A 27974-nucleotide genomic window follows, 5' to 3' on the forward strand; every position below is an offset into this window, starting at 1 on the left:
TGATTTCAAGACATTATAAAGTGAAAGTTATTCAGGTATGTCATCGTGGTGAAAGCACAAATCTACAGACGTCAATGGAACAAAACTGAATACAAAAATAGACCCACACATATATGAGCAAATGATTTTTGCAGAAGTGCCTAGGTAATTCAGTGAATAAAAGATGGTATTTTCAACAAATAACTCACACATTATACAAAAATTAACTTAAATGGACCTAAGCTAAAAAGCAAACCTTAAAATGTGAAACTTCTATAAGAAAACACAGAAGGAGATCCATTAGCTGAAAGATGGATAAATTAAACGTGGTATATCCATGCAGAGAAGCATTATTCTCACACAAAAAAGAATGAAGTACTAATACGTGCTACAACATGGAAAAACCCTGAAAACATTATACTAAGTGAAAGAAGCCAGACATTAAAAACCATGTATTGTATGATTATATTTATATGAAATGTCCAGAATAGGCAAATCTGTAGAGGCAGAAAGTAGATCAGTGGCTGGTGAAAGCTAAAGACAAGGGAAAATGAGGAGTGACTACTAATGGGTACACAGTTTTTTTCCTGGGTAATGAAATTGTTGTAAAATTGTTTGTGGGAATGGTTATAAAACTCTGTGGATACACTGAAAACCACTGAGTTGCACACTTTAAATAAGTAAATTTTATGGTTTATGTGTTACACCTTATAGCAGTCCAATTTCACGCTGCTGATAAAGACATACCCAAGGCTGGGTAATTTACACAAGAAACAGGTTTAACAAGCTTACAGTTCTACACAGCTGCAGAGGCCTCAAAATCATGGCAGAAAGCAAGGAGGAGCGAGTCATGTTTTACATGGATGGCAGTAGGGAAACAGAGAGCTTTTGCAGGGAAACTCACATTTTTAAAATCATCGGATCTCATGAGACTCATTCACTATCACGAGAACAGTGCAGGAAAGACCCGTCCCCATAGTTGAATCACCTCCCACTGGGTTCCTCCTACAGCATGTAGGTGTTACAATTCAAGATGAGGTTTGGAGAGGGACATAGCCAAACCATATCATACTTCAATTTCTAAAAAGAATTTAAAAGAATAAAAATAAAACACAGGAAAAAAGAAAATGAAAAATTTTTGTAATCTCAGATTAAACAAAAAGCAAGAACCATTTTGTAAAATTTGGTAAGTTGAAATTCTTAAAAATGAAAAGTCCACTCTTCAAAATACATTATAAAAAAATAAAAACTGGGTGCAGCGGCTCATGCCTGTAATCCCAGCACTTTGGGAGGCCAAGGCAGGTGGATCATGAAGTCAGGAGTCTGAGACCAGGCTGACCAACATGGTGAAATCCCATCTCTACTAAAAATACAAAAATCAGCCGGGCGTGGTGGCGCACACCTGTAATCCCAGCTACTCAGGAGACTGAGGTGGGAGAATCACTTGAGCCCGGGAGGCGGAGGTTGCAGTGAGCCGAGACTGCACCACTGTACTCCAGCCTGGGCAACACAGTGAGACTCCATCTCAAAAAAAAAAAAAAGAAAAAAGAAAATGAAAAGACATGTAACAGACTAAGTAAAAACAAAATTAATATCTGGAATATATAAAGAACACTCTTTTGAAAACAAAAGCCCCAATTTTAAAAATGGGCAAAAGATCAGAGCAAACACTTCAGGAAGAAAAGAGATACAAAATAAACACATGAAAAGATGCTTCAACATCATTAGTCATTAAGGAAACACAAATTAAAACCACAAAGGGAAACTAATACTACTCATCTACAAGAATGGCTAAATTTTTTTAATTGACTATATCAAGCACTGACAAGAAGGCAGAGCAACTGAAACTCTCATACCTTGCAGATGGGCAAGCAAAATGAGATAGCCACTAGGAAAACAGTTTGATAGTTTCCTATAAAGCTATATATGAATTTACCACATGACATTGCAATCTCACTCCTAGGTATTTGTTTACTAAAAAAAAACAGAAAAATGAATGTTCACACATAGATCTGTATGAGAATGTTTATAGAAACTTTAGTCTTAATCATTGAAAACTGAGAAAAAACCCAAAGGTCCAGCTGGTGAATTAATAAACAAACTGCAATTCTCAAGAAACACTTGGAAATATAGCTGGGCATGGTGGCTTATGCCTGTAATCCCAGCATTTTGGGAGGCCGAGGTAGGTGGATCACCTGAGGTCAGAAGTTTGAGATCAGCCTGGCCAACATGGTGAAACTCCATCTCTACTTAAAATACAAAAATTAGCTGGACGTGGTGGCACATGCCTGTAATCCCAGCTACTTGGGAGGCTAAGGCAGGAGAATCCCTTGAACCCAGGAGGCAGAGGTTGCAGTGAGCTGAGATTGTGCCATTGCATTCCAGCCTGGACAGCAGAGCGAGACTCTGTCTCAAAAAAAAAAAAAAAAATAATAATAATAATAAAGGAAAGAAAGAAGAAATACTTGGAAATAAAAAAGGATAAAGTAATGGGAGGATCAAAAGCAGAGTCTGAAGAAATTTCATCTGGAAAAATACCAAATTGATTGCAACAAAAGAAAGAGGAGATGCAAGGAGATGATTTAAGAGAGATTTGAGTAATCTTGGAAAGATCCAAATGTATTTTTAGAATGTTCTCTGATTAACCTGGGAGAGAAGAAGGACCATGGAGCCTCATTGCCTGGGTTCAATTTCCAGGCTCCTCTACTTGCTAGATCTGTGACCTTGACACATAATAGCACCCGCCTCACAGTGTTGAAAGTACCTAAATCGATTATTAGCTATGATTATTGCAATCATTTTTATTAATCAGCTCTGAAAGTTCATCTTATTTCTTATCATATAGTTTGAGAAACTTCATGGGTCCCCCAGCCTTTATGTTTTAAGCAAATGAACTATATATACTAAGCAGAATATGGAATCCAGTCTAAAATCCTTCTATAGGTTTGGCAGAATTCTGTCCAATATGCCTAATTGATCCCTAAAACAATGATGTTATCTTCTCTTCCCTTTGAAATTTTCTAGACTCTCTGCAGCACAAGCAATAAGTATCTTAACCCAAAGATTTTCTGTGCTTACATCTTGGACACACCTCATAACTTCTGATGCCACTGCCAAAAGTTATCCGATGTCTTCTGCTATCCCCTGCATTAATGCTTTTTCTTGTTTCTGTTCTGATGGTGACTTTTTACTATAAATCAGCTGTTAAAACTAAGACTTTAGACTTCAGTTTTCCTTCAAATGTCTAAGTGCACAGCTTAAAATACAAAAAAGTACCAAGTTTCTCCCTTCTCTATGCCAACTAATGAGATGCCAGGGACAAACGAACATAGAAATCACCTATGTCTGAAATTAAACCTTCCTAGAGAAACGTTACTCTTCCCGGATCCTTTTTCTCTTTGTAGTTGAATGAAAACACTACATTAGGCAAAAAAAAAAAAAAAAAAAAAAAAAAGCTTCTGAAACAAGTATTTACACAATTTTAATTCTAACTAAATATGTGAAAGGAAAATGGATGGCAAAGGATAAAGATGGGCCTTTAAAAACCCTCTGAATTTTGCTATGCTATTAAACAGGTGGCAAATGGTGTGATACAGAATAAAAGTGAATCAAATTAATTACAACCAAATGTATAAGATTTTATAGAAAGATATTTTAGAAATGCTAATTATTTTTACAAGTTCATTAAATCTTTCCAATTCATATACTTTTACTTATAACTGATATATAACCTACTATGTCTAAACTATATAAATCTCTTTGCTGTGATATTTTGTTTTGTTATTCATTCATATATCTTAATTTGTATACATCATAATGAGTGTGACAAAATATTTAAAAACAATAAAAATGCATTTCCCAAGGGCTTTCCAGCTTTCCTCTTCCCCCAGTTTTGCCATAATCTGCAATAATCAGATTTCATATAAATCATCTAATAAAATCACATAACTTTATTTTTAAAAGGTAGCTGAAAGGAAAAGTAAAATAAACAGTAAAACCAAGGGTTATTTTTCTAAAATGCTTTTATTTACTTTTAATTCCAAACTCTCACAAAATATAAACACTGGTCCCCTACATAATTGCAAAGGATTAGAATTAAGATATAGGCAGTAGTATTTCTTTAAAAAATAAATTGTTACGTATTCTCAATAATGACAGTTAAGCATTGATGAGGTAAAGCAAATTCCTAGACATTACTCCCTAATAATTATGCTGGGCAGTGGGAGAAGACATGCCAATTTCTTTCAGAAATATATCAAAATATTTGAGTATTCAGTTGGATCAGCTATTTTGTTAGCCTTTCAAAGCAACTTACATTAATTATGATCAAAACAATAATTTCTAAACAAACATCCAACTTCTTAAACATATCATGAAGGGAGAAAACACTAAAACACAAAGAAGAGGACGTGGAAACCTACCTCATGTACAAGAGCAAGTGAAGTCTGCTTGAAACTTCGCCCTCTACTGGCCATCAGTCTATTCAGTGGTTTTCCATCTTTACTCTGATACATGGAAACATCGTAGCAAAATAACATACCACCTTTAAAAAAAAGTTATAAAGACTTTTTTGTTTTTTTAGACACAGTCTCGCTCTGTTGCCTAGGCTGGAGTGCATTGGTGCAATCTCAGCTCACTGCAACCTCCACCTCCTGGGTTCTGCCTCAGCCTCTTGAGTAGCTAGGACTACAAGCGCATGCCACCATGTCCGGCTAATTTTTGTAAGTTCAGTGGAGACGAGGTTTCACCATATTGGCCAGGCTGATCTCTAACTCCTGACCTCATGATCTGCCTGCCTCATCCTCCCAAAGTGCTGGGATTACAGGTGTGAGCCACCGCGTCCAACTTATAAAGACATTTCTTATGGGAAAACTTTACTAATTAGATTCTCAGAAACTGATAATCAATCTGGATAGAGATATTTATAAATAAAAGCTAATTTGTTAAGCAAATTATGATTTCTCACCATTTATGTATAAGGAATTAAAAAACGCAAGAGATTTAAAAAAGCTAATATTTAAAATATTATTGGGACAGGTGCGGTGGCTCACACATGTAATTCCAGCACTTTGGGAGGCCAAGGCAGGCAGATAGATCACTTGAGGTCAGGAGTTTGAGACCAGCCTGGTCAACGTGGTGAAACCCCATCTCTACTAAAAATGCAAAAATTAGCCAAGCATGGTGGCGAACACCCGAAATTCCAGCTACTCAAGAGGCTGAAGCAGGAGAATCACTCGAACTAGGAGGTGGAGGTTGCAGTGAACTGAGATTGTGCCACTGTACTCCAGCCTGGGCAACCAAGAGAAACTCTGTCTCAAAAATACTGATGTAATATAATATAATATTAATATATTACTTATTGACTCGTAGCTTTTTAGTTAAGATCACATATGAAATATTTACAATTTACTTATGAATAAATAAGCATAAGTATAAGTAAATGAACAAATTTGCAATTCTTGACTTAGTTTGTGAACTGTTAGTTCTAGAGATTCTATTAAGATTTTTCAAAATTTCAACTAAGGATAAATACTTGCACATATTAATCTTCATGAACACATGATAACATGGGTCCCTTCAGTTTATACTCACAAGTGGACAAGCTTTCCCTCATTCCTGTATTCACATATACTTACTCTCCCTCTCCCTGCCCTTTCCACAATGGTTAACTAAGCTCTCAGCCGAACCTCCAGCTTATTCATGTTTTTTATTACACTGAGTTTCATTATCTTTATTATTTCTTCCCTTATCCTTTAAGTTTGATTTGCTGTTCTTTTCCAAGCTTCTTGAGATGGAAGTTCAAATAATGACTATTTTCCTTTCTTTTCTAAAATACACATTGAAAGTGTAAATTTCCCTAGAGGGGAAACAGTGTTTAGAAATACTATTTTAGCTACAACCTACACGTTGTTATATGGCTTATCTTCATTATCATTCACTTCAAACTACCTTCTAATTTCCATTTTGATTCTTTTCTCCGATCCATCCATTACTTATAAGTATACTGTTCAATTTTCCACCTACTGGAGATATGGTAATCATTTTTGTTATTTATTTTTAGCTTAATCCCATTGTCATCAGAGGACAGACTCAAAGTGACTTCAATATATTGAAATTTATTGAAGTTTGTGGTTCAGTGTATGGTCATTTTGGTAAATTTTTCATGTACAGTTAAAAAATATATAAATTCCATCACTGTACGATACAATGTTCTACATGTCAATACAGTAGTTTGTTCATAGTATTGTTCAAATATTTTGTAATCTTATTGATTTTCTTGTCTCCTTGCTCTGCCAGTTACTGAAAAAGATATTTTAAAGTTTCCATTATTATTGTGGGTTTGTCTATTTCCTCTTTTAGTTCTACTTATTTTTGTCATATATTTTGAAAGTATGTTATTTCATGTAGGCCAATTAGAATTGATATTTTCCAAACAGAGTGACTTCTTTATCTCCATGAAATACTCCCTTCATTTCCAGCTTCTTCCTTTGTCCTGTGTCTAATACAGTATATGAAAAAAAGTAGTTTTCCTCTCCCCTCTGTTAGGCAGACTGGGTGAAGGACTGATTACCTCAACCTAATCAGGAATTGATCTGGGTTAGGATTGATTATAATTTTTGTAATTTGAGTCCAGCTCTGGTTCACTCCTTTGCCAGGGTGTATCTCCCCACAACACCCCCCCACTAATTGGCAGTTTAATGAGTCTTTGACTCCTCAATCTGAAACAATTATGGGAGATGGAGGTCTGCCCTCAGAAATTTTCAGCTTAGCTCTTTAGCTATCCATCCCATAAAGCTTCAAAATGTTGCAAATAACTTAAGAGAGAAACTGCCCATGTGCTCAAGGTCACTCTAGTTCTGAATTGTGTCACTCTGGCGCCACATGATTGCCAAGATGTCTGTTGGTTTCTCCACCTCCTCACCAGCCTCTCACTAAAGTTGAGCCTGAATGCTCAGATTCCAGCTGTGGCCAGAATTAGTAAGTTCACCCAGGTGAGAGCAGTTGCAGATCTTCAGTATAAATTCACCATTCTCTCTAGAGCTTTTACCTCTTGCATGCTGTTTTTTCAAGACCATTCTCCTAGCTTGTCTTTGTTTCCTAAGTATCAGAAGACTAAAAGGGATTTCACTTTGCCTTTCAGAAGCTTTCAGCCTAGCTCTTTAGCTCTTGGTACAAATTCCAAATTCAGTAAATGTCCTATGAGAAAAATCTCTAATTTGTCGCCCTAGTCTCAGGCAATCACTAAAAGCTCTTCTGGTTTCTCTTTCTTCCAACAGGTCATGCCTGCAGGCTGAGTGGGTATCCCCCAAGGTGGGGAAAAAACAGTTCTAAAATGTTCTGCTGACTCTGAAACTTTAATCCATCTATTTGCCTTTGCTTCTACAGTTCTGTGATGTCTCTTAAAATGCAACTATTTTTGTAATTTATCCAGATGTTAGTAGCAGCAGCAACACCCTGCCATGGCCTATTATGTCCTACTTGGAAGTGGAAGCTAAATCATTACATGAAAAACCTATATTTTTGATACATATACTACCCTTACCTGCAAGTCCAGGTTTCAATCCTGGTTGCTTGTTTGTTTCATACATTTTCAATATAAAATTGGGGATTCCTGCTACAGTCTTTCCTTGGTCTGAGCGGGCACCTCCTTTTAATGCAGAGTGGTATATCCCACGAGGCATATTCACCATTTCTTGCTTCACAAGTGATGTAAAGAATTCCTCCAAAGCTAAAAGAGGATAAAAGGAGACCAAAAGTAGAATAAATACAATAAGCTAGAAGAGAAACATTCGTTCTTAATTCATATAGAAACAACTAAGCTACATTTCTGGCCAAACCTTACATGGTAAAAAGAGAACTCTTGATCCCTATCCCTTTCTTAGTCTTTCTCCAAATTAAAACATGGCACCAAGTTGCTCAAGCTTAATTCCTCTCTTTCCCTCACTTCTTACATGTAATCCATTAGCAAGTCCTTCTGATTCCACCTTCAAAATCTATCCCAAATCCATCAATTTCTCTCCATTTTTCACTGCTATTTATCTACTTATTATCTTTTCTCCTCCTCATACAATCTAATGTAAAAACTAGTTTACTGAATTCTTTTCATCTTGACCACCCTCTATAAACCTTCCTCTGCCCAGAGGCCAGAATTTTGTCATTCCCGTCCCTAACACCTGCCAGTTGCTTTTCACTGTGCATAAAATAAAATCACAACTTCTGACCATGATCAAGACCTTTTATGATCTAGCCCTGACTCCTCTCGGAGTTAATTTCTAATACCCTACCTCCCTGCTATGTTGAATTCACACTTCCATATGGCCTCTTTCCATTCCTCAAAAACACAAAGTTGATATTTAAGTCAGTGCCACTGCATTTGCTATCCCTTCCACCTGGAACATATCAGTCCCACATTTTCATGAGAATGGCTCCTTCTTATCATTTAAGTGTTTTCAAAAAAACCTCTTTCATGACTCACTATTCTTAGCAATATTAGTACAATTATTTTAAAATGAGATATTTGTCCACTATTTCTTTGCCTGTGTTCGTTCCAATTAAGCCCATGATCTTTATTGTTTGACATTTTACTTACCATATAACACAGAAATGTGATATCAGAAGACAACAGGATGCACAAACAAAATATTTGATAAGACTATAGGTTTATATTCAAATGTGATTTTCCTAAGGACCACTAGAGGTTGCCCAATACAGAAACAAACAAAAAAACATTAAAGCTCAACAAATCATATGGAACGGAAAATGGAAAAACAAACAAACACACAAACAAACAAAAACACTGCATGTGGCTCTTATAGAAACAAAAAGCAAGGGTCCACCTAACTGGAATTTCATTCTGAAAAGATCTATCTAAAAGCCTCCTTTAAATGACTGTGATTGAATTACAGGTAGCAACAGCTCACTGGAGCATTTATTATATACTCAGTTCTGACAGGACCCTCCTAGATGTAATCAAGATTCTCTATTCAAAGTTCGAAAACACCAGTATGCGATGTTTTCCATTTACTCCTTCTTATCTCTCCTCTATCTTCTCAACCCTGCTCTGTGCTCTGGAAAAACAGTCTTTAAAGAAAGGCATTAACAGGCTCCCATGTCTTTTGGCTTCTGGTTGGTTTCAACCACTGGAGTCACTGGCAGGACATCAAGGGGTGAAAACAGTAAAGTCAGGAGATGTATTCCCCCAGACACAGGACTTCCTGCAGGATTGCTACAGGTTGCCTGCATTCCTCTTTACTTCAAGTCTTGGCTCCCCTTAGGCACCCCTATTTATAATACAGATACTCTCTCTTCTTCTTCCTCCCCTTATCTCTGTAGGCCAGAGACAGTAAGCAGTCTGAGATGGTTCACCATTTCTTGTGAGTTTCCCTTAACCTTGACAACATAACTGTAAATAGGTTCTTTATTAAACTCTCTTCAATTACTCAAACTGAATGTATTCCCCACACCTTCTTGTCATAAGTGATCAATATACCATTTACACAAAAAAATGAGTAATATCCGATTGTAGGCCATGTACCCCAATTTCTGCATACACATACACAGGGACTGCTTCAAAGTGGATATAATTATAGACTTTACAGAATGCAGCTATGAATCATCTGTTTGTGAGGGTAGAGGCACTATGATGAAAGAAAGTAAGTTCATCCTTTCTCAGAAGGGATCCTATTCTGGCAAAAGGTGAAACATGTCAAGGGGCAAGTACATATCTGCACATAGACTAACCCGGCAATGGAATTTTTCTACTTACCAAGCTCTACAGTGAACTATAGGTGTTTAACTAACACCAGTCCAGGGATTAATATAAATGAGGATAAGATGCCAGGAGGCTAAGTGTAGCTGATGTATAGAGCTTCATCTTCCCCTAAATACTAAGTTAGCAACTAGAATTTTTCCCATTGCTTTTGAGCTTTCCCCAATCTCTTTCTTACCAATGACTAGATGGGAATTTTAAAGAAGCTGAAAATTCATAGGATACAAAGTGTCAGATACAAATTCTCAAAACAACCCAAATGTCCTTAACAGCTGAATGGATCAACAAACTGTGTTACATTCACACAATGAAATGCCAGTCAGCAATAACAAAGAAAAAACAATTGATACAGGTAACTATTTGGAATAAATATAAAAAACTAGTGCTAATAATAATCCCAAAAGACACAATTCCACACACCATAATCCCAAATGCTGAAATTCTGGAAGATCAAAATTCCCTAAGTCTAAACTTCTTAACATCTAAAATCCCCCAAATCACAATCCCAAAAGGTTAAAATCCCAAATGCTGAAATCCTAAAAGCCTAATCCTGGGGTAGGAATTAGTGCATTTTCAGTTGTACACAGGATAGTTGCATCATGTTAGGCAGAACTATTACCTTGTTACTATCTTTATTCGGAAGTTAAGGAGATGTGTATGGGTGCCAGTTGGCGAGGGGTGAACTTGTGAACTTAAGTGTCAACTTGGCTGGCTTAAGGAATACCTAGAAACCTGGTAAAGCATTATCTGGGGTTGGGGAATATAAGGGTATTTCCAGAGGAGACTAGTATGTGAGTCTGAGTAGTGTAGGGGGGAAATCTGCCCTTGATGTCGGTGGGCACCATCCAATTGTCCAGAGACCCAGAGAGAGCAAATACAGAAGGTGAACTGCTGTCTCTATGAGAGCTGAGACAGGGTTCTGCTGCTGCTTTTGGACATCAGAACTCCAGGCTCACCAGCCTATAAGCTACAGGACTTACACCAGCAGCTCCCTGGGTCCTGAGGCTTTTGGCCTCAGATTGAGAGTTACACCACCCACTTCGCAGGTTCTGAGGCCTTCGGACTTGAATGGAGCCACACTACCAGCATCCCAATCTCCAGCTTGCAGACAGTCTGTCACACAACTTAGCCACCATAATCATGTAAGCCAATTATCCTAATCAATCCCCTCTCATATATCTATATACATATCTTATTGATTCTGTCTTTCAGAAGAAATGTGACTAAAATAGATTTGGTATTAGAGAAGCAAAATACCATTCCTTCTTACTATATTCCTTAAAGCAGAGTGGAAGAGATATGCGAAATTGTTCACTCACAAAAAGGTTGCAATAAGTTATGTGTACAAGGCTACTTAATGGTGAAAGAAGTTCAAGAGCTAATTATTATTGATGCTGCAAAAGCAGAAAATTGCTTATTTCCAAAGGCTGAGCAATAACCAGACTTTCAAATGGAAAACACATACTCACCAAATTTGTAGACCACAACCACTCTCCAAATACAAGTGCAGTTCACATTTTGAACATCACAGAAGTGAAAACATAGGCAAAAACACAAGAAATCTCCCCTGCCAAATTATTCAATTATATACAACTTCCGCCCCTTCACACATAGTGCCAATTTGCTATGCTACGTATTTCATTTTTGCATCTATTCCAATACTGGAAGTACAAATTGTATACAGACTTCTAAAGAGTTCTAATTGGTTTTATGTTTTTTTTTTTTTTACAAATCTGACTCCACAAAAGTGTATTATCACAACACTGACTTTGTGTGTACATATGGCGTATGTATGTAAAAATGTTGAAACTTCCTCAATAAGTAGAGGTGTCATTTTTGTACATCTGCATTTGTGAAACATAAACTATCTTGAGATCTCAATTCTTTGAATGACTGCATATGCAGTGGTGACCCATTGAGGTTTTTGTTTGTTTTTTGTTTTTTTGAGATGGAGTCTCTCTCTGTTGCCCACACTGGAGTGCAGTGGTGAGATCTCAGCTCACTGCAACCTCCACCCCAGGTTCAAGTGATTCTCCTGTCTCAGCCTCCTGAGTAACTGGAATTACAGGTGACTGCCACCATGCCCGGCTAATTTTTGTATTTTTAGTAGAGGCAGGGTTTCACCATGTTGGCCAGGCTGGTCTCGAGCTCGAAATTTTTGACTGATTTTGTCAAAAGACTTCAGTTGTGCATCAGAGTATTTCAGATGACTGCAGTTACAAAGCTGGGAGCTACAACCACCAATCATAATGATAAGCATTTATTTGTTCTGAGGGCTATTTATGAATACAGTTCATCTGCTCCTAATTGTCATGTTGTGGCTGTTGTTAGTATATCTGTTTATGATTGCAAAAATATGTACATTACTTTGCCTATTTTATTGTGTAAAGTGATCTATGAAGTGCTCTATTGTGTTTTTATGTTTCTCAAGCAAACTGCATTTTAAAATGTAAATACCCATCTTTTAAAATACTTTTCATTATTTTTTCTAGAATTATATTTTTGAGATTTCAGAATTGTGATTTTGAGGATTTTAGACTTTAGGTATTTTAATCTTTCAGGATTTCGACAATTACAATTATGGTGTTTGGGATTTGGTCTTTTAGGGTGATGGCCCAAACCCCTCAAGGACACTTGAGGGGAAAAGAAATAGCTAATCCCGTAAGTTTACATACTTGGGGAAAAAATCCTATAAAATTCAAATTGGTCTATAGTTTAAGTTAGTAATATTGTGCCAATGTCAGTTTCCTGGTTTTAATATCATACTATGGTTATGTGAAATGTTATCAAGTAGAGCACCAGGGCAAAAAAGGTACACAGAACTCTCTAAACTGCTTTTGTAACTTCTTGCAAGTGTAAAATTATTTCAAAACTTTTTTTAATAATCAATATCAATAACATCTCTATTTAAATAATGCAAATTCCTAGATTCACTTTACAGCTGCTTTTGTGCTCATTTGAAAGGAATTAAAAGGAGAAAGGGGCAGGATTCACTTAAATTCAGCACAATCCACTTTTCTGTCTGTAGCATTTGGTGACTAATATATATTCTTCATCCTGTGCATTTTAGGGTATATATTCCTAAGGCTGGTGCCTTTTTCCTGGTTCTTTTTCTAGTTCTCTAATAATCAAAGGAAAACTTTTTATAGTTCTCTAATAATCCATGAAGAAATGTCCATGGGGACAGTTTGCCAACATAGCATCTAGATCACCCACCTCACTCAAATTACTAAATTTTCTCAAACAAATACAGTTGTTGATCTCAACTCTTCCACTTCTTTCTCAATCGAAGGTACGGGGAACCACCAAGTACAAACAATGTAGAAGCGCCAGGTAATAGCCACCATAGCACTGCACATTCTGTACTGAGAGGACAAACAACAGCACCCCTTGGTAACAAATATCCCCCCACTTCTCCTTCTAACACCACAGACTGTGATGGGGGATACATATATGAGTGAAAAAATATCATTTAAAAAACCTCAAAGGACTTTTGATTCTAGGTTATTTTAGGTTAAAGAAAGAACTTTGGATAACTGAAGGCTTTTTCCTTCCTTGGACTCATGTTAACTTTAGGGAGGTCTTAGACTCTGAAAAGCTAAGAGGTAGGAAGTGGGGAAGAACAGAAGAGAGGAAGAGTGAACAAGTCTTTGAGGATTCTTTCTAGATATCAGGAGAAGAGAAAAGGCGAACTCTTTGTCTAACTTGGCCATTCAGTTTTCTCTAATAAAAGGAGGCAGGGAATTGTAAAAGAGGCTTTGTCTAGAAATAAATAGTATATATTTGGCTGAATTTCCCAGGAGTTTCCATGAGGGATGAAACCAGGGGGAAAAAACTTCCAACATTACAGGCTAGTATGACTATGACTGAGAAGATAAAATGGCATTTTTTGCTTTCATTGAACTTCATTTCCAGAAATTAAATTTTTACATCCATGAACATTCAAAGTAGAATTGTAAAAAAATTAAGCAAGATGTTGTCTAATATAGAAAAGCTACTTAATCACAATAAATCACTTCGGGAATAACTTTTTAATGATCAGAAAATAACATTCAAAATAAAATAACATAAATTCCTAATCACAGTCCACAATCAAACATATTTTTCAAATGGTATCGTCTACCATTTCTTGGGTAGCGCTTATAGTAATAGGGGCAGGTGAGAACTTCTAAACACGAAATATATATAGAATAATTACCACATATAAGCATTAGAATACTTTATTTTGTGTGTGTGTGTGTGTGTGTGTGTGTGAGACAGAGTCTCGCTCTGTCACCCAGGCTGGAATGCAGTGGCACGATCCCAGCTGCCTGCAACCTCCACCTCCCAGGTTCAAGTGATTCTTGTGCCTCAGCCACCCAAGTAGCTGGAACTGCAGCATGCACCACCACATCACGTTAATTTTGTGTTTAAGTCCTGACCTCAAGCAATCTGCCTGCCTCAGCCTCCCAAACTGTTGGGATTACAGGTGTGAGCCGTCACACCCAGCCTACTTTTTAAAAGCTAAAGGCCCTATAAGTTTTACATCAGAGCTGAATGACCATATGATTTGATCCATCTTTGAAAAGCATTAATTGATAGCTCTCAAATAAATCAGTAACATCTTTGGCATAACTCTATAGAAAGAATAAATGTATAATAATGAACTACTCAGTAAATCTCTGAACAGTCTAATGATCTTTTCACTTGCCTTATATAATGAAGTATTATTTAAATCAATGACCTAGAGTACTAGTGCAAATTCATCTTGTGGAATACATTTAGCCTTTCAAATGAATTTTAATTATCAGTGAACACAGTTGTTTACACTAGTTTTCTTGTACAATGCTACTCAGAGCTAACATTTTTTCACATGATTTAAACACCCTGCTACCTCAAGCTGTTTCGATAGAACAGATGGGTGCATTTAACATTCTGGTTAAAAAATATGCACATAAGGTTAAACTATAGTATGTACCTATCACAAAAGAATACAATCAGACAAATCCAATCACTAAAAAATGCTAGCTTCTCTACTAACAAATAGGAGTCACCTGGTAAAACCAAAGGGGGAGTGAGTGACAACAGTTTGAGATAGCAAGAGCCAGGAACTGAAAGATCCACATCCTCATCATCTTCATCGTCATCCAACTCTTCAGGAATGGGAATTTCTGGTCTTATCTGAAATGATAAGTGAAAAAATCATAGGATAATAATAAAACATTATGCAAAATCTTTTCTGTATCCTTTTTGTGACAAGATTTTAAAATTTTGTTAGACTCCATCACTCTATAACATAAAAGACCATTGAAATTAATTTTTTAAATCTATTCATTTTTCAGATTAACTAAAAGGTCATGATTCTAATCATCTTATTAGACACAATCTCAGATCTGTATAAAAAGCTAATGTTTTAGTAAATCACTGTAAGTCAGCATAAGCAATAATTACTATAGAAAACTAATAAAATCCTATACCATCCAAAAATAAAATGCAAACACTGACATACTCAATATATTTAACTTCTATAGCTCACAGTTAAATATTTGCCTTGTCTGAACACCTTTTTAAAAATTTGTGATTCTAGTCATACTTCCATGACAGAGCTTAAAATCTTCCAGTAGAATATATAGTAGAGCTCAGGGAACAACGAAATGCTTTAGTTGACTTTTTTTTTTAAAGACTTTGCAGTTTGTTGCTATGGAATACAAAAACACTAAAATCTGTAATTGGTAGCTGTACATTATTGTGTCTAATTTGCATTTTGAAGATTTTGTGGTTGCTCTTTGATTAGCTAGGTTTGTTTGAACCAAAAATGGAAAATGTAAAAAGATTTCCACATTGTTTTCACAAGATGTAACTGTTAAGCAATTAATTAAATTTTTAATACTTTCAATGACACTCTATCATAATGCCCACATGGAGATAATTAAGCATTAGGGGAGGAAATCAAAATATATAAAAGTGGTTTCTATAACCATAAAGTGCCAGAATCCAGTCATTACCATTAGCCTGTCTCCCAGAGTTATTTTTAGAAATAATTAACAATGCCTGCAGACCGCCTTCTTCATAGGTCCCCAAAGCACTGTTCCATTTAGGAACTGTACTGACTCAGGATTCTTGCAGGGGGGTAAAAGAAACAGAAAAGAAATGCTTCTCTTAAGTATAATAATCTCAACTCCAATGAAGCCTTTCAACCATAACTAGTGTTCTCTTCACTAGTGAAGGAGAAGTGAAAGCAACCTGACTACCCAAGCACTGTCCAAGACAGGATTTAATTCAGACTCAATATTAAGTACCTAATTCTCAGAGGGCCGAATCAGCCATACTTACAAAGATAACTATCAAGTATACTCTAGATAGGGTATGAAAGCGTCTGTCAAAATCACTGCATATCAGAGAAACTCTGGCATGTTCGCAAACCTTTTAATTCTGACCAGTAGGGTTTTTCAAGTGTCTGGTCTGTGTGAATACTCAGTCTTCCAGGTTTACTCTCATCAAGAGTTGTCTTAAAGATTCTAACCAATCCTAGTGGCCTAAAAAGTCCTAAGAAAGAAGTTGGTTCTGAGTCCTTCTGCCTTGCTTCCTCACATTTTACACATCATAGTAACTTGGGAAAACAGAAAAACAGAGTTACTATATGGCCTAGGAGTTTCACTCCTAGGTATATAACCAAGAGAAATGAAAATACATGATCACGCAAAAGCTTGCATACAAATGTTCATAGAAGTATTATTTATAATAGCCCCAAAATGGATGCAGCCCAAACGTTCATCAATTGATGGAATATATAAACAAAATATAGTATAAATACCATGAAATATTATCCAGCCATAAAAAGGAATAAAGTACAAATACATGCTACATATGAAAGAATCTTGAAAGCACTACGCTAAGTGAAGAAAGCCCATCACAAAAGACCACATCTTGTGTACTTCCATTTATAGGAAAGGTTCAGAATAAGCAAACTTACAGAGGCAGAAAGCGGATTAGTGGTTGCCTAGGTCTGAGAGAGGGAATGGAGTAATGGAGACTGACTGCTAATAGAGTTTCTTTTAGGGGGGAAAGTGTTCTAAAATTAGATTGTGGTTACTCTGTGATTAGTTGCACAATTGTTTCAATATAGTAAAACCACTAAATTGTATACTTTACATGGGTAAGTTGTACAGTATGTGAATCATATGTCAAGGAAGGAAGGAAGGAAGGAGGGAGGGAGGGAGGGAGGGAGGGAAGGGGGAAAGGAAGGAAAGGAAAGGAAAGGAAAAGGAAAAGGAAAAGGAAAAGGAAAGGAGCTAGGGAGGGAGAGAGGAAGGGAGGAAGGTATGTAGGCATACAAACGAAGAGGAGGGGGAGGGGAACAATAGGTGAGTAGAAGGAAAAGAACAAGCAGGGTGGGGAGTCGGGGGACAGTCATTGCCACCACCAGAGGAACCTTAAAGTGCTGTGCAAACTATGTCAAATGACCAAATGCTTCCAGAATTATTTAGGATAAAAGGGATATGATCATTTCTGTACAACTCTTATGCTATCCTCCTATCCTGTCCTTCTGCACAGTCAACCTAATTACTTAATACGAGTCAGTGCACTTGGGTCATCAATATTTTTAAGGGCCACTAAAGAAACAGTTATTAGATTGGGGATAAGGCAAACTGACCAACTCATCAATCTTAAATTGTCTAATTTCATATTCACATTAACTATGTGCTATATTATCTTCTAGGCAGTGAATAGCATATGTCTGCATCTCAAATGTGCATACGTTTTAGTAAAGAAATTATACATGTGTTATAATTTAAGAATAGATTATATACTATATGTATTTATAATGGTTTGATCACTCCTTCAATTTTGTTTCCTAATAGGTGAGCTGATTCTCCTGGACAAATTAGCACTTATTATTACATTTTGGTTCCATTAAATTTCCTTTCTCCTCTGATCATTTCTTTTTTTTTTTTTAATTTTTTATTTCCATAGATTATTTGGGAACAAGTGGTGTTTGGTTACATGAGTAAGTTCTTTACTCCTCTGATCACTTCTTAAAAGAATTATTTGTTCTACCTTCCCTAGACTAATACCAGTCTTTCCCCCTGGTTGCATGCAACAATTTAATAAGGTCAATGCAAGTGAAACTATAGAGAATCAAGAGAACTCAGTTGAAAGAATTCCTGTTAAAGTTATAAAATTTTGGCAACAATATATTAGCTGCTAAAACACTCTGAAAAAAAAAAACTGCATATGTATCTATTAGGTTGGCGCAAAAGTAAAAAACTGCAATTACTTTTGTGCCAACCTACTAAAACACACACACACACCACCAACAAAAATGACCTGCCTCTTATAACTAAGCTTTGTTGAAAAAACTTAAATGGAAAGTTTAAAATGATAATTTACTTTTTTTTTTTTGAGACAGAGTCTCACTCTGTTATCTGGGCTGGAGTGCAGTGGCATGATCTCAGCTCACTGCAACCTCCACCTCCAGAGTTCAAGCAATTCTCCTGCCTCAGCCTCCTAAGTAGCTGGGATTACAGGCCCCCTACCACCACCCCAGGCTAGTTTTTGTATTTTTAGTAGAGATGGGGTTTCACCTTGTCGGCCAGGCTGGTCTCAAACTCCTGACCTCTAGTGATCTGCCTGCCTCGGCCTCCCAAAGTGCTGGGATTACAGGTGTAAGCCACAACACCCGGCTGATAATTTACTTTTAAAACCTGCTTCAAATTGAATATAGATACTCCTTGATTCATGATGGGGGTTGTGTCCCAATAAATCCATCGTAGGTTGAAAATAATGGAAGACAAAAATACGTTTAACACACTTAAACTGCCAAACATTATAGCTTAGCCTAGCATACCTTAAGTGTGCTCAGAACACTTACATTAGCCTACAGATGGGCAGAACAATCTGGTAACACAGAACACTACAGAATATCAGTTGTTTACCCTTGTGATTCAATGCAATTGGGAGCTGCGATCTGATGCTGCAGCCCAGCATCACAAGAGAGTGGTTTACCACATATCACTAGCCTGAGAAAAGATCAAAATTCAAAATTCGAAGTACCATTTCTACCTAATATGTATCACTTTTGCACCATCATAAAGTTGAAAAATTGTAAGTCCAATCATTATAATTAGGGACCATCTGTACTGGAAAGTGTATCCCACAAAATGCCTCACCGTGGGTTCTGAGCCGGATAACCTTTCAACCAACTTTCTGTGCCTGTAACCTATGGAAATCCAAGAGTATGTGCATAAACAGAGAATTTTATTTGGAACACGTCAAGTATCTGCATAAATTATTCCGTTAAAAAGAGAAACAGCTTCTGATGAATGCAGTGACATTCACTTTAAATCAAAGCCAAACGGGTTATACCATATTTATACCAACCCTGAATGCATAATCAGTTCTTTTATATTATTTCTAAAATTAACCCTAGAAATCAAGAAAACAAGTTTAATTTTTAAATAGATGAATGTTTTTTAATGAAACCAAGTCAGAGACGAAAGTCAGTATCTTTACCTAAATGTTTATCCATTACTGATTCTTTTAACAAGGAAACTTCTCTATAGTTTTTTTTTGTTTGTTTTTTCTTTTGGGGAGGTGCGCTAAAGAAGACAGGGGAAGTGTAACTAGCTTTTATAAAAACAGAAAAAATAAAAGCTAAAAGGTAAAAATCATTCTTATCTATTTTTCAACATTACAATCAACATGTCCTCAAAGAAGTCCCCTGGCATTTTTGAACCAATTTTACATCTGTGTGCTTTAAGTGATTAACAATGATCCTGTTACAAAACAACAAAATACATGCATTCAGTCAACATCCTCAGCTCTTAAGGTAGGACCTAGCACTTCGTACATACCAAATAAATTATTATTAAACCAATGCAAGTATTACATGTCCATCACCTCTAATCTCACAGAAATTCTTAATAACAAATGACAAGGAAGATGAGTTCATCAACATGGTATTCAAATTCTTAACTCATATTATTGTATCTCATTCAGCTCTACCACCTATCCAGTGCCATTTTCCACCTTACCTTAGATGTACTGTTTCATTCAACCCTAAATCTTTGTTCTGATATCTGCCACTCCTCTTACTCTTTTTGTTCTACCAGTCTGTTAACTTCCAACAAGTTATACAACATAAATTGATGTTCAGCAATCAACAAAAAATATTTCTTAAGTAAATTTAAAGAAAATCAGTACTTTAAAAAGTAGCTGAATTATAATTCACAAAGTAGCCACATTTGTAAGGATACCATATACATATATAAGTTCTATTTGAAATTCACTATGGGCTCAAAAGTTTGTCACAAGTTTCCATAGGTAAAAAGAGAGAATATGGACACATTTTCACTGGAAAAATAGGTAACCTTAAGTCTTGTGTGTAAACCAATTGCCCTTAGTGCAGAGTAATGTCTGTCAACAAAGAATCTTAGTTTTTACATCACAGAAGTCCCATTTGATAGGAACTTCCAAAACATTTGAAAATACATTTTTATAGAAAAATGAGCTGCAGTTTCACATCACTGTTTTATAGTGTCACATCTACAAAACTAAGGTGAAGCACCGACCAGGCTGTATCCTTAGCCTTTGGGGACTTGTTTGGGATATGAACACATTGAACACTTTCTAGACTTTTAGTCTTTAGGTGTTCGAACAGCCAAACTGAAATGTAGCAATCAATGAAAAGAAGAAGAATGCATGATGTGGTCTTAGAAGCAATGATTCTCCATAAAGAGACAGGTCCTCGGTATCAGAAGCTGGGGTCAGAGTGAGGAAGACTCTTTCAAACCACTTATACCCCTCATCTCAACCTCAGTTCAGAATATCCACTGCAGCGAGCTATTGTTACTTTTTGGAGTGGGTCATATCCCAGAAGGGGATTAGGGCAGGAAAAAAAAAAAAAAAAAAAAGCTGAAAAGCATGGCTACAAAAGGATAAGCCTTATAGCTTTCCTTTATAGCTCTTTTCACTCTGATGCTGAAAACCCAAACATATATAGAAAACCCCAACTCTACATTTACCATTTATGTTGGAAGATATAAAGAGCTATTTATGGCTATTCAGGGATCAAAGAGTTTAGAAGAGTTAGATTAAGGAAGTAGCTAACATTTGACTAAGTATAGCACTTATAAACTCTTGCAAACATAATTGGAAATTGAATATAAACCTGAAATCAGAAAAAAATATATACAAACATGTCAATATTTTAAAAGGTAGAGACTAAATGTCAAGAGTATGCTGGAGTTATTTAATAAAAGCTATTACTCCAGCTGGACTATTTTAGGAACAAAAGGTAAAAATAAGGGTAATTTTTATGCTGTGATTTAAATGAATAATTGCCTATTAAAAACAAGAATAAAAGGTACCTCTCCAGATGCTGTAGCTAATCTATTGGCAGGTGTTTGCATATCAAATTTACATGTAGTTTTTTTCCTTTTCTTTTCTTTTTTAAAGCAACAATGGGTATTGCTAGTTACCACAGTGCAGTCTGAAGTCCCACCTTTTTTAATTGTATGAGTCATAAAACATCTTTACTTAAGTTTTCCCATTTGTGATCGCTGCATGTCAAGTGGTCAGTCTGTCTTTGTAAGTCCTCAATGACATAGGAAATCCTGCCTGACTTAGGAATTGGTTTTACAAGAGCCTATTTTCAATCCTTTTTATATGGTGGCTCCAATTCAATTCAGTAAACAGAAGTTTGCCTGGTTCCTACTGGTATCTAATCTCAGTATAAACGGAATCCAGAAGAAAAAGTCAAACCCATTTTAATGCCTGAGGATCCCAAGGAATTCACACCAAACCTTCTTGCCACTTAACCTCAAAGATAGATTCTGAGTAACGTTACATGTAACTTCATCTAACACAACGTCTGCTTGACACTTCAGAGGCATTCAATAAACATCTGTATGCATTTGAATTCATACTGGCACTAAATAAGAAATCAGAAATTTAACCCCTTAATAGGATCTACTAATTTAAAGCTGATTATAATAGGCAGATACTAGAAAAGGTTGTATGTGTTTAGTTTAGTTTAAAAACAAAGATAATATCACACTATATGTTAACCCTTAAAACAGAGTGATACTTTCTTCATCCAGTTTTCTGGGGCTAACCTATATACCATTTCATATATACTAAAAAAAATAAAAATAAAAAAAAAAGCAGATTTTTTCATATGGCATCACATTCTTTATCACAAATAGACATCTTTGGCTGCACAGGTGGTATAAAATCTTAGTCTATGAAGGCTGTGCTTGGATTACAGTCCAGGATGGTATACTAACTAGGCAAAGTGATTCCTATGAGTGACTCAGATCTGGAGCAAGTCACATACCCAGTCAACTTAAGATTTCATTTGCATCATTGGTGTCTTCCGTCTGCTTCAAACCTCTGCAGTCTTTTATACATAAACAAATAATGGGTATGAATTTTTATCTTGCATGGACAACAAATCTAGGGATATATCCATCAGGTAACGATCTCCTAAGATGAGACAGACAAAGTTGTAAACCCTAGCAAATTAAGAAATACCAGTGAGAAAGCAGATATGCCCACCTTTTCAGGCAGATGAAGAATGGTGTGTTCTGCTGCACTAAAGTTGGACAGGGATCTATATGCAGCATTTGCTACAATTGGGTCCTAGATAGGGTTAAAAAAAAAAAAAAAAAGCAAGTGAACAAAAAAGCACAACATACATTAAACATCAAATCTGGAGGGGGAAAGAAACCTTCCCTCACCAATCCCAAGATTCTACAGTCAGTGCTTTGAAAATGGTATTAAAGCTTTGCCTAGGCCAAAAGTATATTTACTAGCAATTTCAGAAGAGAGAGCAAGAAATTTAATCCTCGTTTCAAAAGAAAATATTGCAAAAAAAAGTGAAAGGGTCTGCGAAGGGAAGTAAGAACAACTGGAAAAAATTATCAGCATTAAACATTTTTCTGGAGAATATGCCCAATTAAAAATGGGCAAGGATATCAAAAATACTAAATTTTTATCCTAGTTTGAACATTAAATATAAAGTAACTCATAATTGCTCAAGTCTCCATGAAGTAGTATGATTTAGCAGAAGGGGAATAAGGAGTTACTGTCTGATAGGCCTAGGTTTGGATTCAATTCTCTACCTATTAATAGGACAAGTTAGCCTTTTGGAATCTAAACTTATTCATCCATGAGTTAGGTATAACATCACCAGCAGTCTCCATATATAATCCTTGATTGGTAACAACATCTAAAAAATGGACTGGACTTTTTGTTTCTTTGGTATGCTTGTTGGTGGGGACAGGGCAAAGCAGGAAAGGGGAAAGACCATATAAAAATATAAGATAATATCAATAGTTCCTCTTCCCATCTGTCAGATTCACCAAGTATTAAGTGCACTTTATGGTAAAAATGTATTAATGGGCATAAATTGAGAATAATTTTTAAAACCAAAACTTTTGAATAATATGTTTTTTAAAAATTGGGAACCCATTATTTCAAGACAGTTGTACTTTTTATCCTGAGTCTTATTTTACAAATTTCAAAATTATTTCCCTAGCTTTGTTCTGATTCACTGACAAGCCTTGTGATAGTACCTTGTTTTGAGTATGAGTCCAGAGGAAGCTGAGGACTTGAACTTTAAAATTCTGAAAAGTTAACAAACAAAAGAATAAATTGTTGAGATCCAGCTAAAACTGAGAATAAACAATCCAAAGTAGCAAATAATGAAAATTAAGTCACTTTTAAAGTAACACCACCAGAAATTCAGTTGATGTGTATTCACCCATCATTCATAAAATGTTAATATTCAGAGAGAAACTCATCTTCTAAGCACATGGATATTTTAAACACATTAAGATTTTAAGATTATGAAATTTAGAAACCTAACCATTTCTTACTGTTAGTCCCTTCAAGTACTAACAGAAATGTCACTCTTTCATGCCACTGTTCTAGCCTACCCAGAAGAGAGTTTTCCTTTCTCCAAGTGGCCATACGGCACATGGTACACCTCAGCATCTATCATGACTAACTCGCTATGAGGTTGTACAACACTTAAGGCAGTGACTGTCTGTTTTTCATTTCAAAGACCTAAACCACAGAGCCCACACAGTTCCTCAGAGAAGACAAATGTGTATTAAATAATTGATTGAGCATAAAAGCCATTTACCTTCCAACAGTCGGTGGTCTTCATTGCCACCACATTTAACTTTTTGCCCTTCTATATCATATTAGGTTCCTCTATACCTCCTTGCCTTTGCATATTCTAGTCCCCAAACTTCAATGGGAAGCAACAGTGTATTAATTCTTCCAGTTCCAAGTGCAATAGCACACATAAATAATTTCCTTGGATTCTTGATAAGAATGTTTGTCATTTTCTCCACCACACTCTCATTGCCCTTTAATTAACTGTGCTCATCAAATGTTATTATAATTATCTTCACTCATATCTGTCTCCTTTAACTACCTCTGAGCTTCTAGAAGGCAGGGACTGATAACATGGTATAATGTAAAAACAAAAGATATGAAACTAGAAAGTCCTGGGTTCAGACACCAGCTTTCATTTAGCTTTTTAACTACAGTCTGAGTCAAGTTACTTGCCTAGAATATAGCAGATACTCAGTAAATATTTGTCAAATAAATAGGTCTCTCAAAGCTTTAGTTTCTGTAACTATACAATAAAAAACAATACCTTCCTATCAGATATTAAAACTAATTGGTATAAACCGGTAAGAGTGCTGGGGATTGAATAGGTACTAAAAAATAGGGTTGACTATACTTATTAGTATCTCTAAGACCTAGTGCAGTTTTAATAAATATATTCTGATTCAATAAGTGAAGCAAGCACTGTGCAAAGCAATTCAGAAAATACACTATAATTAAATCATGGACTCTATTTTCAGTAAGCTTACAGTTCAATGGGGAAAATAACACATGCATACATATACCTGTAGTATAAATAGAATAAATGTTCTTAGAACAGTATAAAGAACTTTGGGAACAAAAGACTCCAGCTTGCAGACAAACTCTCAAAAGATGGGATGAGGTAAAACAATCCTTTTCTTCCTAAAATATATTTTTAATTTAAAGATGAAAAGGAAAGTAATTTGAGATAGAGGGAATAATACAAACAAAGGAAAATAAACGGAAAAGTTTGGAGGAAGATAAGGACACTATAAGTGGTTTAATTTTTTTGGAGTACAGGATACAGACCACTAAAGAGGCCAGATTCCAGAATGCTTTATGGACTTGGTGTAAACAGGTTGGACTACATTTTAGGGAAACTTAAGGTAACGAGGTTACTAGGGATAGAAATGACTTAAGAAGTGCTTTGGGAAAAATTAAATTCAACTTTGGCTCACATCCAAACAGATTCCACATAGTTAAAAAACCAATTATCTAAACACACACAGATAAAAGGGGGAAGAGGAAGGAGGGTCTCTTCCTTCTACATTTCTTCACTTCTGCTTTTAAGGGGACTATGTTCACTGAAGAGACCCCCCCTAAATGGACTGGAAGAGATGGAGAGAATGGCCCCAAAGCAGTCTGCCTGAACAACAGAGGAACCCTAATATAAGCATGAAGACAACCAAACTAAGATACCAGAGGAAAAGAATGTAAAATCTGAAAGAAAAAAAAAAATCTAGTCCAAAAGATAATTCACAACCATGGATAAGCCAACACAAAAAACCAACACACAAACCAATTCATAAATTAACCTGTAATAAAATCTGACTAACTCAAGGTACAAGCAACACAAAGGTATATGATTTTAGCCCCTTAAAAAAGAAAGTAAATATACCCAATATGGCCTTACATTGGCTTTTAGTCTTAGCTCATTATCAGTAGCCCTGTAGACTCTCTGACAATATAAGAGCATGTGCCTGTGAACTGCAGCCATAAGAAAGAATGTTGGTGAACTATATACTCAGAGTCACAGATTGATTCTTTTTTTAAGACCCTAAAAAAAAAGGCTACATGTAAGAATAAACTAAAATATCCTGTATTGATTCATTCATTCAACAACTACTTACTACATACAGATTATGCACCACGTACTGTGATAGGTATTGTATAGCCCAGTAAGGATAAATTTGATTTTATTTATTGTGCAGCATTTAGAATGAGCTGAAGTATCTTCTAAGCCTGTCTTAATCAGATGATCTAAAATATATAAGGGACTATTATTGGAATCTGATGGCTGGAATGGCAGTTTATCAAAGTCTGTGAAGGACTAAATCAAATGAGAAGTTCAACAAGACTGCACTGCAAGTGAAAATCAACTGCTGCTCTTTGAGGGAAAAGGAAAAATGGTGAGCATGAAAAAAAACATGGCTTCCAAATGTAGAGGCATAAATATAATTCACTACCCTCTGATGCATTTCACTCAAAGAAGAGATAATGAAGAAAATATTAAGCAGTAATATATGAATCTTATTACAAAGAATCTTCCACCAAGTATTTCAACTCATTACAATGACAAACACTGAGTAATTCACAAAGTTTGGAGAGTCTGTCCTGCCTTTATTCATGTCTTTGTGGCTTATTTTTTAGAATTTAAAACACTAAAAAAATGATTTTAAATTGTTGGCTTTATGAATTCTATTATTTTGGAAACACTAGTTTTACGACAATGACTTTAAAATCTTGACAATACGCTCATAATTAAAAGGTGGTATCCTTTATGTAAATAAGTTTTAGACACAAGATTGATGAGGAGCTATCCTTCTACCCCTAAGAGTCCATAAACAGATCAACATGGTCTCAGAACAACAACAAAAGATTAGGAATATTTATTTCAAAAGTTATGATAACACACATCTTTCCAATGAAGAAGCAGGCAATGTGTTGAGCTCCAAATGCATACCTCATATTCAATTGTATTGACTGTTAAGGAAGGAACCAGAGAAAATAGTTCACTCAGTGTCTTCAGAATGAGAGGTCTTGTGTCACAACTCAACTTTGGAGAGAGAGCATTCCAAGTAGAGCGAATGCAAACAACCTGTGAAGCAAATAAAAAAGGTCAACACCGAACAAGACCCCAACATATATAAAGCCATTAAGTAAGAGTACTATATTTTATTATAAGGAAACTTAGGAAAAAAATAAGACTATGCCTAGAAGACAGGATTTAATAAGGTACCACACCTCAAATGAAATTACTTAAACCAATGTAAACTGTTGACGTTGTGCCTGCCTCACACAATTGCTTTTTTACTACTTTGCTTTTAGTTAACCAAGTAAATAACTCTTTTCTAAGCACATAAGCTGTCACTCTCACCGACACACACAAAATTAACTCCAGATTATCTAGCTTTATACATTGTTTAAGAACCAGTCCCTGAAACAAAGTGGGTAAGATAATGCTAGCACATTTCTAAAGCCAGGTATCCACATTTTTTAGAGTTTTTCAGCCCTGTTGAAACAATATCACCACTCAGAAAATTGGAGTGTTAACATATATAAATCAAACATTCTCAAATCACCTTACAAGCTTTTAAGAGGCAGGAGAATAACTGCAGTATTTAATATAATAATTTAAGACGTTTTAAAAGTCAATTCCGGTTTTTTAAGAGGTCATTAATGATAAAATAAATCTAAAGCCCAGCAAAAATGTTATATCATTTCTAACTTGACCCAATTTTCTTAAGCCAGGTGTTCTTGATCCATTTCAATATCTGGTTTTAGGGATAGTCAAATGTCTTCTTAAGTTCAATTCCAGCTAACACTGATGATGTTTTCACTGATAGATGTTTTATGAAAATTTTAAGACTCAGATAGGAAGAATGTAAACACAGATCAATTAGATAGGCTTTGACAAGAATTGATCTTTCTAAAATATTCCAATCTCTTCTTTTAAGCTGTAATTAACACATACAATTATTCTCTATCTATAAGTATAAATTACTTAGAAAAACTACATAAGGTAGTAAATTTAAAAATGTCAAAGATAAATGAGTAATATATACTTAAGGAGACAGATTAAGAAGAGGTTCAAAAAAAAGACAGCAGACAGAGTATTTCTGAGAAAACTTGGATTCAGTGCATTTGCTGTTACTTTATACTTCCCGTGAAACAGTAGAATAATAAATACTCTTTGATTTGGGATCCCCTACATGATTTGGGTTCAACTAACCTTTCCTAAGGGCAGTACTGTAGACCAGGCATGACAGTAGGCACATTTACACAAAGAAGTAACTCTGATATTATAAATCATCAGCATTTGAAATAAAACCCAAACCAATTCTCTAAAAGCTATCAATTCAGC

General features: G+C 35.7%; 1 protein-coding gene across 1 annotated transcript in view; it reads right to left on the reverse strand.

Moving 5' to 3' along the window:
* Positions 1-27974, reverse strand: part of FOCAD (focadhesin) — a 331523-nt gene that overhangs the window by 116109 nt on the left and 187440 nt on the right. Inside the window, exons 16-21 of the mRNA XM_011930353.1 lie at positions 26574-26708; positions 23305-23355; positions 22286-22369; positions 14782-14908; positions 7523-7708; positions 4401-4522 (exon numbers count right to left, since the gene is read on the reverse strand). Of these exons, the coding sequence (XP_011785743.1) occupies positions 4401-4522; positions 7523-7708; positions 14782-14908; positions 22286-22369; positions 23305-23355; positions 26574-26708 (705 nt within the window). The remainder of the gene's footprint in view (positions 1-4400; positions 4523-7522; positions 7709-14781; positions 14909-22285; positions 22370-23304; positions 23356-26573; positions 26709-27974) is intronic.

The sequence above is a fragment of the Colobus angolensis genome, unplaced genomic scaffold (genome assembly GCF_000951035.1).
Source record: "Colobus angolensis palliatus isolate OR3802 unplaced genomic scaffold, Cang.pa_1.0 Scaffold86, whole genome shotgun sequence".
Lineage (NCBI taxonomy): Eukaryota > Metazoa > Chordata > Mammalia > Primates > Cercopithecidae > Colobus > Colobus angolensis.